This window comes from Ranitomeya variabilis, chromosome 8 (assembly GCF_051348905.1).
Source record: "Ranitomeya variabilis isolate aRanVar5 chromosome 8, aRanVar5.hap1, whole genome shotgun sequence".
NCBI classification, from domain to species: domain Eukaryota; kingdom Metazoa; phylum Chordata; class Amphibia; order Anura; family Dendrobatidae; genus Ranitomeya; species Ranitomeya variabilis.
In genome coordinates, this window is record NC_135239.1 from 194523739 (window position 1) to 194539264 (window position 15526).

At 42.1% G+C, this 15526-nt stretch overlaps 1 protein-coding gene across 20 annotated transcripts in view; it reads right to left on the bottom strand.

Moving 5' to 3' along the window:
• CADPS (calcium dependent secretion activator) overlaps positions 1 to 15526 on the bottom strand; it is a 434847-nt gene that overhangs the window by 177727 nt on the left and 241594 nt on the right. For all 20 annotated transcript variants that reach the window (XM_077275863.1, XM_077275861.1, XM_077275860.1 and 17 more), the window contains exons 10-11: positions 10480 to 10588; positions 10088 to 10300 (exon numbers count right to left, since the gene is read on the bottom strand). In XM_077275863.1, the coding sequence (XP_077131978.1) occupies positions 10088 to 10300; positions 10480 to 10588 (322 nt within the window). The remainder of the gene's footprint in view (positions 1 to 10087; positions 10301 to 10479; positions 10589 to 15526) is intronic.

Here is a 15526-nt window from a genome sequence, read left to right on the forward strand (position 1 = left end):
ATTAATTCTAGTTTTTAAACATCAACTTTAATATATGCACATATTTTGTTACAATGCATAATTTCACTTTATGCCATCTGGCACTTATATATTTTCTTGCAATGACCTTTGTGATCAGGAGGTAGGGGACAATCCAGGCCACTTATCAAAGTGGTCCAGTTTGATATTTGAGTTTTTTATTTGTATTTTAACCTTTTGTGCTGTTTTCTTGTATTTTTCATTGAAGCTTTAATTAAATTGCATCTTTCATGATACCCACTTGTGTCCATTTGTTTTTTTCTTTTGGTACATGTTTTTTGCAATGTGAGCATGTAGCACCTATATATTACATGGGGATGTTATGCCTGTTGATTTGCTACATGTCCTTCATTTTGTTTAGAAAAATGTGTGGCATGTCATCAGGAATAACAGCACCTCTGATGCAAACGTGAACATAGGTCAAAATCATAATTTTGTGCTATATTATTGTGCATGTAAGTTCGACCGGGGACCTGCATTACTCTAGTTTCTAACTATTTTTGTGATATTGTAGCTTTAAGAAAGAGAAATGGTTTTCAGAGAAAACAAAAAGACTATGAAGAAATAACATATGGCAGAACCAAAACTGTTGGGTAATTCCCATGTTAGCGAGTTATCACCTATCCACTGGTAGTCAACTATCTATACCAGTCCCATAGAGAATCAAGGAGCTGTGGTACATATGTGCGACCATTGATCAATCCATATGAAATACCTTAGAGACCAATTCTTGAAGGATTGGTGGTGGTCTCACTCAAAGGTGGGATTAGTGAATTATCACCTATCCACCGGTAGTCAACTATCTACACCAGTCTCATAAAGAATTAAGGAGCTGTGGTCCACATGTGTGACCAATGATCCATCCAGATGAAATATCTTAGAGACCAATTCTCGGGGATTGGTGGTGGTCTCAGAGGTGGGATTAGTGAGTTATTACCTATCCACCAGTAGTCAACTATCTATACCAGTCCCATAGAGAATCAAGGAGCTGTGGTCCACATGTGTGACCATTGATTCATCCAGTTTAAAAACTTTAGAGGCCAATTCTAGGGGGATTGGGGGTGGTCTCAAAGGTGGGATCAGTGATTTCTCACCTATCCACCGGTAGTCAACTATCTACACCAGTCCCATAGAGAATCAAGGAGCTGTGGTCCACATGTGTGACCATTGATCCATCCAGATGATATACCTTAGAGACCAATTCTCGGGGATGGGTGGTGGTCTCAGAGGTGAGATTAGTGAGTTTTCACCTATCCACCAGTAGTCAACTATCTATACCAGTCTCATAGAGAATCAAAGAGCTGTGGTCCACATGTGTGACCATTGATTCATTCAGATTAAAAATCTTAGAGGCCAATTCTAGGGGGTATTGGTGGTGGTCTCAGAGGTGGGATCAGTGAGTTGTCACCTTTGTTAGGTATAGGAGATAACTTGCTTAAATGAGAATAACCCTTCAAAGTTCTGTCCACACTGCAGACAATGAAATCTGACTGCCCCCAAGTCAATAGGGTTCATTGGACATTGATTGTACCCATCACACTACAGATCTGGAACCGTATTTTCTTTTAAAAAATGCAATTATGAACACTGCCTTAAAAAGCCAATATGGAAATGATATAACAATCACCATTAAGGAAGAGTCAGACGGCCGTAAAACTCGGACTAGGACTGCAACACAATGCTTGGACTGGCTGGCAGCTCTCCCGAACCTGAGCGTGACCGCTGCATAGAAACACATGCTGTCATGCTCGGTTGGGGAGAGCCACCGGCCAGTCCGTACATTGAGTTGTGATCTTTTTTCAAGTTATAAGGCTGCCTGACTGGTAAGGTTTGCGTGCCTTTAATGCCATGTTCCCGACTCATCCATGCGGCTCATTGAAAGCACCATTGACATACAGATTAAATAAAGACAAAATGTGGCAGAAAATGGGGGGAAAATGCATTTTTCTGTTGCAGTGCAAGATGATCTAGTCACAAGCATTTTGCAAAACATGGGATGTAATAGAAAATAATAAAGAAAATAAAAATAATGATGTAAAGATAAACGAAAAAACACATACACACAAAACAAAAAAATTATATAAAAAATAATAAGAAAAATAATAATCTAGATCAAAAGCATCGAGTGATGCTGCAGTACAAGCCAAAGAGAGAAGGCAATTATGCAAACATCACATGCATCCTAATTTCAGTATGGAAACTTACAATTCAAACCTAGATTTAGGAAGACATGAAAATTTTGACTACAAATCTAAACATGAGAAAGGTTTAGAAAGAGAGAGAGAAAAAAAAAGCACACTGCGTATGTCAGATAATCTGGACAGATTATCTGAGCTGTGCCATCTATAGGGAAGCACTTACCCTTCAGTCCAGCTAGAAGTTTGCAGGGTAAGAAGAAACAAACCAGAACAACATAAAGACTCAGGAAAGCAGACAGGGGCCCCAGTTTAGCAAGTTAAGTACTAGGGTTCAGGCAAAGAATGAAAAAGAAAACCTTCAGAAAACTTTTTGAATTTCTAATCAACTTTTATTTTATTTTTTTTTTGTAATTTTTTTTTCTTGTTTTAACATCATAAAAAAACATTATCTAGAGTAAAATATTTTGCAATAGCAGAAGTGCCTGTTCATTCCATATAGTTAAAAAAAAGGCATTATTAGAATATAAGAGGATCAAACATGAGTGTGAAAATCAAGTTATAGAGCATTTTACTTTAACGGGAAAAAAATAATAATAGGTATCTATTGGATTTTTTTGTCAATGATATTTCTGGGCATGTGTTTGATTGAATGTTCTACTGCGACAGACAGGATAGACAGTAGGTGCTTGCAGACAGGTGGTCACTTTTATGAAGCTTACGGTAGGCAATAGGCTTGGGGTTTTTTTTTTTTTCCAATGACATCCTATAATGTGTCATGGATATAATTTTTTTTATACATATATATTTATATTTAAATATACAGAGAGATAAAAAGACACAAGACAGAAAATAAAAAGAGGTAGGGGAGGCATTAGACCGATTCTTGAGTAGCCAAATAAAAGTGATTTGTGGAATCACACAAATGAATGAATAGCAGGGTCTAGATTTTAGATCTTAAATGCAAAAAATGAAGTCCACCCTGAGTTTCAGAGCTGCCTTGATATCCATCTTAACTTGAGTCATCGAGAGTCTCTAGCAGACCTGAAGAAGGACACACAATTTAGATGTTGGGGATCTAGGACATCTATTGACCACCCTCCCGTGTTCCCCATTGACAGCTCTGAAAGAGAGAGCGAACTATGTCTTTCTCTGCAATATAACACATGTTGAAATGCTCGGGGAGGCTGGGTTCCAGGAGAGAAGCTTTGTCTATGGTTCTAGGTTCCTCTAAACACAAAAAAAGAGATATATACAAGATATACTAGACAGAGAAAAAGGACAAGGAAATTCCAGTCTTAGAAACAAATAAAGGAACATTGATATCACCTTACCTGTCTGAAAAGAAACAAAACAAAATAAAATTAAGCATCTCAAAATGCAATGCTGGATTTTTAGGTTCCATTTTAGAGAAATTATTGAGATGTTTTTGGCACATCAATTTTCCGTCCAATAAGATTGCTGGAATAATTAGGCCTACACTGAAAAGGTTAGTAAAAAAAATTGTTGGCCCCATCCTACTTTCTTTTACCATTTAAAAAAAAAAGGGGAGGAGAGTTTAGTAAACTAGAAATGGATTGACAGCACTGCAAGAGATTGGAACTCACTTGTTATGGCATTGGCATGTGTACTCAAGGGCAAATACTGCCATTGTCATGAGGACCCATGGGAAGAGACAAGGGACTAGTTCATTTTCAACTGACCCAAGGATCATGCAATGGCTATGGGATTATTAATAGTGATGAGTGAGTATGCTCATTACTCGAGATTTCCGAGCATACCCGGGTGGGCTCCAAGTATTTTGGGCATGCTCGAAGATTTAGTTTGTGTCACTGCAGCTGCATGATTTGCGGCTGCTAGGCAACCTGAACACACGCAGGGATTGCCTGTTTGTTAGGGAATCCCCACATGTATTCAGGCTGTCTAGCAGCCGCAAATCATGCAGCTGCAGCAACACAAACTAAATCTCCGAGCACGCCCAAAATACTCGGAGATCACCCGACCATGCTCAGAAATCTCGAGTAACGAGCACACTCGCCATCACTAATTATTAACCTACGAGAGATTCTATAAAATAGGGTGTTTGGTTCATACAACTCCTAAACTCCTATTCCTATAATCTTCTGGCGCACATACACGCAATAGATGAGCTTGAGCTGATCACTTTATTGGGAACCAGTGTGCAGATTGGAAGGAAGAAAACTGTCACTCTAGTGCCACATACATGTATCAGTCCTGTAAATCAATGTCCAACCCATAAAAGAGCCATGAAATATTGTTATGACTAGGGATATTAACCAAATCAGACGCAGTTGTTGACAGCTAAACCCATGTGTAACTAGGGCATGGACCTAAAAACAGCCATCTACAATAGTGTGTCCTGTTCGGATAATATGATACACCTACTCATGTTTCATGGCTCTTTTATAGGTAAAATGTTGCTTTCCAGGGCAAACATACAGATTTTTTTTCCTTCAAGAGGAGATCTGATTTGCCTATACGGTATATCTCCCATACACTAGCTGTATATCCCCAATGTGTAATCCATGAGTTCCCAAAGAGAAATGGGGACTGTAAACTGTTTCTACCAAACCTGGACTTGCTTAAGGTCTATTTCAAATTTCCATCCCTCTATCAAACATGGGTCCTCCTAAAGCTTGTTACCCATACTTTAGACTCTTGTCTGGCCAACAGCCATGTCTTCTGACTCCCCTATATGCATGACCGCTTGGCTCAGTTGAGCGTTTATGAAAGACATTTTCTAAAACTTGAAACTGCCCCATACTTATCTCCCATGACATCATATGTTGGAAGGGCCACATACACATTGGATTGTTGGCCAATTCCACTTATATTGGTGACTTAGGCCAACTGGTGATCAGTGGGGATCCCAATGGTTGGACCTCCACCAATCTTAAAGTTATCGCCTATGCTGTAGATAGGCAATAATTTTTTCCAACTGTACTCCTACTATGCATTACTCTATGGTTACAGGACACAATGATGATTGGGAAATTGGCTTCATCAATAATTGGAGATGGCGACACCATCTTAAACCTTCCATACACATTAGATTAATGTCGGTCGAATCCACCGATATTCACGAGTTTGTATGACAGTCTAATGTATATGGGGGCCCCAAACAATTGATTGTCAGGTGATTTGAGGGTCCAGTATGTATGATTGTGGACAGACAATTATTTTATTCTACTGGAAATAAACCGTAGCTCTCTCATAGACAACATAGGATCACTTGACCGAGTGATCGCTCCTGATTAAGGGAGGACCGGCTGAGATGGCTGCCAACTGAATGAGAGATTATTCGACCATCTAATGTCTATAACGAGCTTAACTCAAAATCAATACAAGATTAATAAAGCAAAGTATTTACATAGTCACTCCAAAAAGTAGAGTTCGCTTTGAATGATTTATGTGCAGTGCAAATAGGAGATACATTGGTGTGGATGTACGTAGACTTCGATAAATGCAATGAAAAGGTTCTTTCCCCCAGGCATAGATTGTCATAGTAAATAAAGATGCCTATGTCTGAACACAGTACATATTAGCCGGCACGCACTTTCGAGCATCACTGGAGGTGAAGATTTGATGGCTTCATCAAGAATAAAAGCACCGTCACCTAGCGGAGCCTAATTGGAGGTAGGGTCATAAGAGCAGGCAGTGTTTAGAGAACAGGGCGTGAGAAGGAGAGGGCTGCAAGTCCGTGTGTGTGGGCTTGGATATCACTAAGCAATCTTAACTCTCTGGCAGCCAAACTCAAGATAGTTTATATTATCCAGGGCAGTGGTTAATGAAGGGGAGATTAATAAATTATAGAAATAAAAATGGAAGAATAAAAAGAATGTAAAGAAAAAATGAACACTGGTATGGAAAGGAGGTAAGGGATAAATGCTCAATATGAGGTCGGTCAGGACCCAACACAGCAGCCAACTATGCACAGTGCAGGATAAGCACAGCTCCGTACACTTTGTAGTGGCCGTTCTTGGGTACTGCAGCTTAGCTTCCATTCACTTCAGTAGGGGCTGATCAGGTTGTGTACACTCGGCCGAAGCTGGATGAGCCATAAATCTGTTGATCATGACCTATTCTAAAGGCTAGTGTGCAAGGCCATATTTTCGGTCCATGCACGATCCAACAAAACTTGAGATCGCGCTCAGACCAATGCAATTCCATGGGAGTGTGCACATGCCCGATTTATTTCCTCAGACAGCCAAGGTAAAAAATCACTGCATGTCCAAGTTGGACCCGATATGTGCATCACCCTCAGCCATGCAAGACAATGAGTCCGTGGAAAACATTGGACTGCACTCAGATGACAATTTTCACAGACTGCCAGAATGGAGATGATGGAGAATTTTTTTCCCGTCACAATGTGATCACACTTTGATTAGAGTTTGATCAGATTGTAATTTGCACAATCGGTCAAATTCTCTCGGATCAAGGAAAACACGGTTGTCTGTACCTGCCCTAAAAATTAGATAATTAATCACTTGTAATTACTGGAATACCCTTTTTAAGTTACTTATTATATACCCATAGGTTACATGAAAGAAAGTGTGTTATTTTACAAGGGATACCTTAGTCATAGTTTAAATTGTAACTTTTATTTACTTGTTTTGTGGTATTTGCTGATGTTTTTTGAGCTAAATTCTTCCAACAAGGTTCACGAATTTGGAGCAAAATCAAAAACGCTTTTTTTTTTAATTTTATTTTTAACTGTTTTTTTTACAACTTTTTAATGCCAAAAGTCACAAATCCTTTAAAGACTTGCACATCGCCTATCTAACAACGCACAAAACTGAAAATTTCTCCAGCAGACAGGGGCTGCCCAGGGAAACATCAAAAGAATGTGACATTTGGGAAAAGTTGCATTTCGTGATTCTGTCTAAAAGATTTAGATATGCTGGCGAGGAAAAATAATAAAAAAAAGACTTAAAGAAAAAAAGACACCGTACAAAAGAAGAGCAACACAAAAAGTGTCACAAATACTAAAGTCATTAAAAAAGGAGCAAATTACTCTAGGAAAAAAAATGGAGAAACAGCTGAATCAGCGTAAATGTTTAGAGGAAGAAGTATTGGGCATAAAAGTTGCACCTTAACCCTGGAGCCTAACAGAGTCCAAAAGTTTTTTCTGCCTGAAATGAGAAGATCAATTCTAGGGTTGGTCCAAAATGATTCACATAACCCACATCGGTAATCTTTGGCCATTGGACGGGAGCCATGAAAGACGCCACTTATCTCCTAACATCTGCATCTGTATTTTGATTAGCCAGCCTGGAATGATGTCTTATGTACCACAGGTATGTCACACCAGACCACCTAATCAAAAAATGAGTCACAGATGCTATCAGGTAAGTGGTGGCTTTGAGGACTCTCTTCCAGAGGTCACAGATTACTGACGTCACTGATGGACCTGTTCTTGTGAATCGATTTGTACTGACTTTGATTTGACATTAGGGCTCAGACTCATCCAGTTACACCTGTAATAATTGATTTTTATTATAAATATAGTTACCTTTAGTGGCACCTTCTCAACTTGGAGCAATTAGTGGTCCCACATAGGAAGGATTTTGCATGTGTTATGTTTTGCATCTGACCGATCTGACAGCTTCAGGCAATCTCAAGCCCTAATAGGCGCCTTTGAACTAAGCAACACTTTCCACTATTTTTGCTTTCTTAGCGGTAAATATACTGTACAGCTTTCGTTCTGCTGACAGACAGTCATCTATTAACGTTACCTGGAGGACTCAAGTGTCTGGTAAACTACAATGTCAGGGGTGCCGGTGTGAATCGACATACTTAGCACCTTACTAAACATGGGAACGACTGACTGTAGAACTAGATAACAATGTTCTTCGCGAAGGGAGAGACTGAGCACCTGGGTCTCACACCTTCTTACAGTAGAGATGCAGAGGAGGTGCATGTAGATACCGGCATTAGGTATGTTCAATAGAAATGCACTGCATTACGGAAAGATCGTAAAATCCAGTATTGCACTTTCAGATAAACAACATTTCACACCATCAGTTTTACATTCAGAGTTATCTTGCTGGAAATGCAACTGAAATAGATAAAAAATGTAAAATAATTGACGGGCATTGCATACAGTATATGACGTACAATATGCTTTAGTTTTATTACGAAGGCTTATTTGATTAATAGACGTATAATGAGATCAGCCATGCATTGCCCATCGGTGTTATTCGCTAGAGCCATAGCTATGGGGGATGCAGAGGTAACAGTTGCACCCAAACTCCTGGTGCCTACGTGCGTTAATGGCCCCTGTGCCACATTAGAGGATACCTGTGTTAGAAATGGTAAGGTGGGCTCTTTTAATGATTTTTATTGTGTCTAGGAGCTATAAGTTATTGCAGGAAAAAGAAGAAATGTTCCAGCTTCTGCTAAAATTTTCAGAGTAATCTTTATTCCATCTAAAAATTATTTAAAAAAATATCGTGGACAGGAACAGGAGCAAGCGACGCGTTTCGAACACGGTTGTTCTTTATCAAGCTAAAAGTTACCCTTCTCGTATTAAGCTAGGGAAGTGGATGAATTGGTAATATAATTGAGTAACATAGGTCAAAGGATATTCTGGTAGATGAATAAGTGATACTTGCTATATTGGTGGGTGTCCGACTTCTGGGACCTCCATCGATCATCAGAATGGAGCACTTTCACCCCCTTAAAAATGAAACCGCCACTCCATTCATTCCTTACGGAACAGTTGGAGAAAGTCAAATGTAGCGCTCCAACAATGTCATAGAGAATCAAAATAAATGTAGATAAAAGTGCCCTGTTATGTTGATAGGTTGTCATCCTACTGGTTGGACCCCCACTAACCTAGAAGATATCACATATCTTGTGACAAGCTGGTAACTTCTACCTACCAGAATATCCCTTTGATGGGACATTCTTGATATCCTTTCCACCAATCTTTGTAATTGTGGCTTTGGAAATGTGATGGCAGCTAGGGAAGCATCCCCACCATATCTATCTACTATGTATGTAGGTGGTCCGTGACTCATGGCTGTGTTGGTCTCATAAGACTTAAAAGGGGTTGCCAGCTAGAGCTGATCGCTCTGGGTCCGGTTGCCTGCACCAGAGATCCATTGCTGCAGAGAAGCACTTAGATCTTTCTCAAAGTTGGAAACCTCAGATTGACGCTCCACTTTTTACAACATCTCTTTGCCCTTTATGAAACAACCACTTTAAAGAAAAATGATCTAGGTAAGGCAGGCATTGATGGATTGGGGTTTGGATATGAAGACTCCACCAAGGTAGGAAATAAAATCCTAAACAGGACTTCATTAATGGTTGCAGAAAATAGTTGTCCATCTTGATGTAAAGCCGTAACTGTAGGGGAAGCTGTAAGGGGATATGTCTATGTTCCTGGTGCCAGTAAACCCTCTACAAAGGTCAAAGTTAGGGAAGAAAACTAATTCTCTTCTGTTCATTTAAAGAGTTAATCCTAATATGAAAGCATGGTGGGTACAGGATCTCATTGAGGATATCCAGCCAATGTAGGTAGTCTTACAGGCAATGGAAGGTCCTTCTTCACGGTTAACCTTGCATAGCTCTTTTTTTTACAATCTCCCCGAATAGGCCAAGTCCTGGATAGTCCAGTCCCCTTTGCTTTTGGGTAATGATACTACATGCATGGTGGAAAGGAATTGACCTAAGAGTTGATAAAAGGGCAAGAGGGAGAAGCGAATATTCAACCATTCTTGGGATGTTTTTGTAACCAACCTGATAACTATAGACTGAAGAATATACAATGGGCTAGGCAACTGAATGAAGCAGAGCAATGCATCACTGATCTCCCCTAGAAAAAGTATCTCAACTTCTTGTAGAAAAGAAGACATGAGATAAAAGTATTTGTCCTGGTTATTACACACCACCCCTATCCGTATACTTACAGAACTGTGATATTGGTGCATCAAGTTGCGGTACGTTTCCTCCCTTGGCGTTGAGTTTCTGAACCTGAGTCGGCGGCACAGGTTTGTGTGATTGGCCGGTTGCTCTGTACATCGCTTGGACCCACAAAATTCTGTCTTGTTCGTCGTCGCTTGCAAAGATCACGGTATCGCCTTCTTTGACTGCATTGAAGAATGATCGGCCGCCCTCTAAGCCTGCCAAAACATTACAGAGCAACCAATAGATTTTACGCACAATAAATTTGGCAGTTTTGGCCATGAAACTGATAGTTTTGCGAGGTCCTCTAGTTTACAACAGTCATGATTTCATTAGAGTCCTTTTTTTAGAGTATTGTCTCTAACCCAGTCAGCCAGTCTACCATTTCTATACTTACCTGGCTGTGGATCTGTGTAGTCCACTGTGTACCCGTCCAGTTGAAGGAGCTCCTGTGGTTCTGCTTTTTTCTCTCTGTAACTGCACATGGCGAATGTGTATTGGCTCACCTGGAAACCAACATCACATCATTACTCTACCGATAATACAGGAGCAAGAGAAGAACACAAGAAAGTTTTGCCCAGATACACCATGAAGCATAATATAAGGGTCCAGCAAATGGGAATTTAATCAGAAGTAAAGGGTTCATCCTATACTCATTTTAGGGAATTGTGATCTAATAAAAGAAAGGTCTTCATTTTGGGCTTCTGTTAATTAGTCGAAAGTAAGAGGTCAAAGATTAAGTTTCTGATTGGAGAATATGTCATGGACTTTGATGGTCACCACACAATTTTCCATTTCTCCTGTAGGACTGCAGCAGGGAAATGAGGCATTAGATGTTAGGATCAATGCAGGTTACAGCTCATTTCTGGGAGACGTTTTTGGGCAACTCTTCTAACAAAAATGTATTGTGAAAGCATAAAATCCGATTGAGGATGGTTGAAAGATCGAGTACTGTAGTATACTGTATGTGGCCATAGTATGGATTTTAAGGGGCCATAAAACTGCTTGAAAATGTTACAAAAGTTTTGTGCAATTAGTAGTTGCAGCTGAAAGATGTGTCAAATTCATAAAGAAGGTGAACGTCTTGCCCCTTAATTAACCCCTTCCCGACCCATGACGCCTATGCGGCGTCATGGAATGATCGCATCCCTGCAGATCGGGTGAAAGGGTTAATTCCTATTTTACCCGATCTGCAGGGAGAGGGGGAGTTGTACTTCAGCCTAGGGGGGGTGGCTTTGCCCCCACGTGGCTACGATCGCTCTGATTGGCTGTTGAAAGTGCAACAGCCAATCAGAGCAATTTGCAATATTTCACCTATGAAAATGGTGAAATATTGCAATCCAGCCATGGCCGATGCTGCAATAGCATCTGCCATGGCTGGAAATCATGTTCTGGCCCCCCCCACCGCCCCCGATCTCCTCCCCAGCCCTCCGTTCTGTCCGGTACCCCCCTCCGTCCCCCTGTCCGCTCCCCCGTGCTCCTGTCCGCTCCCCTGTGCTCCTGTCCGCTCCCCCCGTCCTCCGATCCCCCCCCCTGTGCTCCGATCCACCCCCCCACCACCCCCTCATACTTACCGAGCCTCCCGAAGTCGGTCCGTCTTCTCCCTGGGCGCCGCCATCTTCCAAGATGGCGGGCGCATGCTCAGTACGCCCGCCGAATCTGCAGGCTGGCAGATTCATTACAAAGTACATTTTGATCGCTGTGGTAGGTTCTACCACAGCGATCAAAATAAAAAAGTAATAAATAAACCCCCCCCTTTATCACCCCCATAGGTAGGGACAATAATAAAATAAAGAAAATATTTTTTTTTCTTTTTCCACTAGGGTTAGGGTTAGAACTAGGGTTAGAACTAGGGGTAGGGTTAGGGGTAGGGTTAGGGTTACGGGTAGGGTTAGGGTTATGGCATGTGCACACGGCCGCGGATCGGCCGCGGATCCGCAGCGGATCGGCCGCGGATCCGCAGCGGATCGGCCGCGGATCCGCAGCGGATCGGCCGCGGATCCGCAGCGGATCCGCAGCGGATTGGCAGCGGATCGGCCGCGGATCCGCAGCGGATCCGCAGCGGATCCGCAGCGGATTGGCCGCGGATCTGCAGCGGATTGGCCGCGGATCCGCATTGGATTGGCAGCGGATTGGCCGCGGATCCGCAGCGGATTGGCAGCGGATTGGCTGCGGATCCGCAGCGGATTGGCCACTGCGAATTCGAAGCAGTTTTCCATCAGGTTTACAGTACCATGTACACCTAAGGAAAACCAAATCCGCTGTGCCTATGGTGCGGAAAATTCCGTGCAGAAACGCTGCATTGTATTTTCCGCAGCATGTCAATTCTTTGTGCGGATTCCGCAGCGTTTTACACCTGTTCCTCAATAGGAATCCGCAGGTGAAATCCGCACAAAAAAACACTGGAAATCTGCTGTAAATCCGCAGGCAAAACGCAGTGCCTTTTACCTGCAGATTTTTCAAAAATCGTGCGGAAAAATCTCACACGAATCCGCAACGTGGGCACATAGCCTTAGGGTTAGGGTTGGAATTAGAGTTAGGGTTGGAATTAGGGCTAGGGTTTGAAATAGGGTTAAGATTAGGCTTGTGGTTAGGGTTACAGATAGGGTTAGGGGTGTGTTGGGGTTACAGTTGTGGTTAGGGTTGGGATTAGGGTTACGGTTGGGATTAGGGTTAGGATTAGGGTTGGAATTAGGGTTACGGTTGTGTTGCGGTTAGGGTTGTGGTTAGGGGTGTGTTGGGGTTAGGGTTGTGATTAGGGTTATGGCTACAGTTGGGATTAGGATTAGGGGTGTGTTGGGGTTAGTGTTGAAGTTAGAATTGAGGGGTTTCCACTGTTTAGGCACATCAGGGGTCTCCAAACGCAACATGGCGCCACCATTGATTCCAGCCAATCTTGCGTTCAAAAAGTCAAATGGTGCTCCCGCCCTTCCAAGCCCCGACGTGCGCCCAAACAGTGGTTTACCCCCACATTTGGGGTACCAGCGTACTCAGGACAAACTGAGCAACAACTGTTGGGGTCCAATTTCTCCTGTTACCCTTGCAAAAATAAAAAATTACTTGCTAAAACATAATTTTTGAGGAAAGAACAATTATTTTTTATTTTCACGGCTCTGCGTTATAAACTTCTGTGAAGCACTTGGGGGTTGAAAGTGCTCACCACACATCTAGATAAGTTCCTTCGGGGGTCTAGTTTCCAAAATGGGGTCACTTGTGGGGTGTTTCTACTGTTTAGGCACATCAGGTGCTCTGCAAATGCAATGTGACGCCCGCAGACCATTCCATCAAAGTCTGCATTTCAAATGTCACTACTTCCCTTCCGAGCCCTGACGTGTGCCCAAACAGTGGTTTACCCCCACATATGGGGTATCAGCGTACTCACAACAAATTGGGCAACAAATATTGTGGTCCAAATTCTCCTGTTACCCTTGTGAAAATAAAAAATTGCTTGCTAAAACATCTTTTTTGAGGAAAGAAAAATGATTTTTTATTTTCACGGCTCTGCGTTGTAAACTTCTGTGAAGCACTTGGGGGTTGAACGTGCTCACCACACATCTAGATAAGTTCCTTGGGGGGTCTAGTTTCCAAAATGGGGTCACTTGTGGGGTGTTTCTACTGTTTAGGCATATCAGGGGCTCTGCAAACGTAACATGATGCCCGCAGACCATTCCATCAAAGTCTGCATTCCAAAACGTCACTACTTCCCTTCCGAGCCCCGGCATGTACCCAAACAGTGGTTTACCCCCACATATGGGGTATCAGCGTACTCAGGAGAAACTGGACAACAACTTTTGGGGTCCAATTTCTCCTGTTACTGTTGGAAAAATAAAAAATTCTGGGCTAAAAAAATATTTTTGAGGAAAGGAAACACATTTATTATTTTCACGGCTCTGCGTTATAAACTTCTGTGAAGCACTTGGGGGTTCAAAGTGCTCACCACACATCTAGATAAGTTCCCTTGGGGGTCTAGTTTCCAAAATGGAGTCAATTGTGGGGAGTGCCTACTGTTTAGGCACATCAGGGGCTCTGCAAACGCAACCTGATGCCCGCAGAGCATTCCATCAAAGTCTGCATTTCAAAACGTCACTACTTCCCTTCCGAACCCCGACGTGTGCCAAAACAGTGGTTTACCCCCACATATGGGGTATCATCGTACTCAGGAGAAACTGGAAAACAACTTTTGGGGTCCAATTTCTCCTATTACCCTTGGGAAAATAAAAAATTGTGGGCTAAAAAATCATTTTTGAGAAAAGAAAAATTATTTTTTATTTTCATGGCTCTGCGTTATAAACTTCTGTGAAGCACTTGGGGGTTCAAAGTGCTCACCACACATCTAGATTAGTTCCTTGGGAGGTCTAGTTTCCAAAATGGGGTCACTTGTGCGGGAGCTCCAATGTTTAGGCACACAGGGGCTCTCCAAACGCGACATGGTGTCCGCTAATGATTGGAGCTAATTTTCCATTCAAAAAGCCAAATGGCGTGCCTTCCCTTCCGAGCCCTGCCGTGCGCCCAAACAGTGGTTTACCCCCACATATGGGGTATCATCGTACTCAGGACAAACTGGACAATAACATTTGGGGTCCAATTTCTCCTATTACCCTTGGGAAAATAAAAAATTCTGGGCTAAAAATCATTTTTGAGGAAAGAAAAATTATTTTTTTATTTTCACGGCTCTGCGTTATAAACTTATGTGAAGCACCTGGGGGTTATAAGTGCTCACTATGCATCTAGATAAGTTTCTTGGGGGGTCTAGTTTCCAAAATGGGGTCACTTGTAGGGGAGCTCCAATGTTTAGGCACACAGGGGCTCTCCAAACGCGACATGGTGTCCGCTAACGATTGGAGCTAATTTTCCATTCAAAAAGTCAAATGGCACGCCTCCCCTTCCGAGCCTTGCCGTGCACCCAAACAGTGGTTTACCCCCACATATGAGGTATCGGCATACTCAGGAGAAATTGCCTAACAAATTTTAGGATCCATTTTATCCTGTTGCCCATGTGAAAATGAAAGAATTGAGGCTAAAAGAAATTTTGTGTGAAAAAAAAGTACTTTTTCATTTTTGCGGATCAATTTGTGAAGCACCTGGGGGTTTAAAGTGCTCACTATGCCTCTAGATGAGTTCCTTGGGGGGTCTAGTTTCCAAAATGGGGTCACTTGTGGAGGAGCTCCAATGTTTAGGCACACAGGGGCTTTCCAAACGCGACATGGTGTCCGCTAACGATGGAGATAATTTTTCATTCAAAAAGTCAAATGGCGCTCCTTCCCTTCCGAGCCTTACCATGTGCCCAAACAGTGGTTTACCCCCACATGTGAGGTATTGGTGTACTCAGGAGAAATTGCCCAACAAAATTTAGGATCCATTTTATCCTGTTGCCCATGTGAAAATGAAAAAATTGAGGCTAAAATAATTTTTTTGTGAAAAAAAAGTACTTTTTCATTTTTACG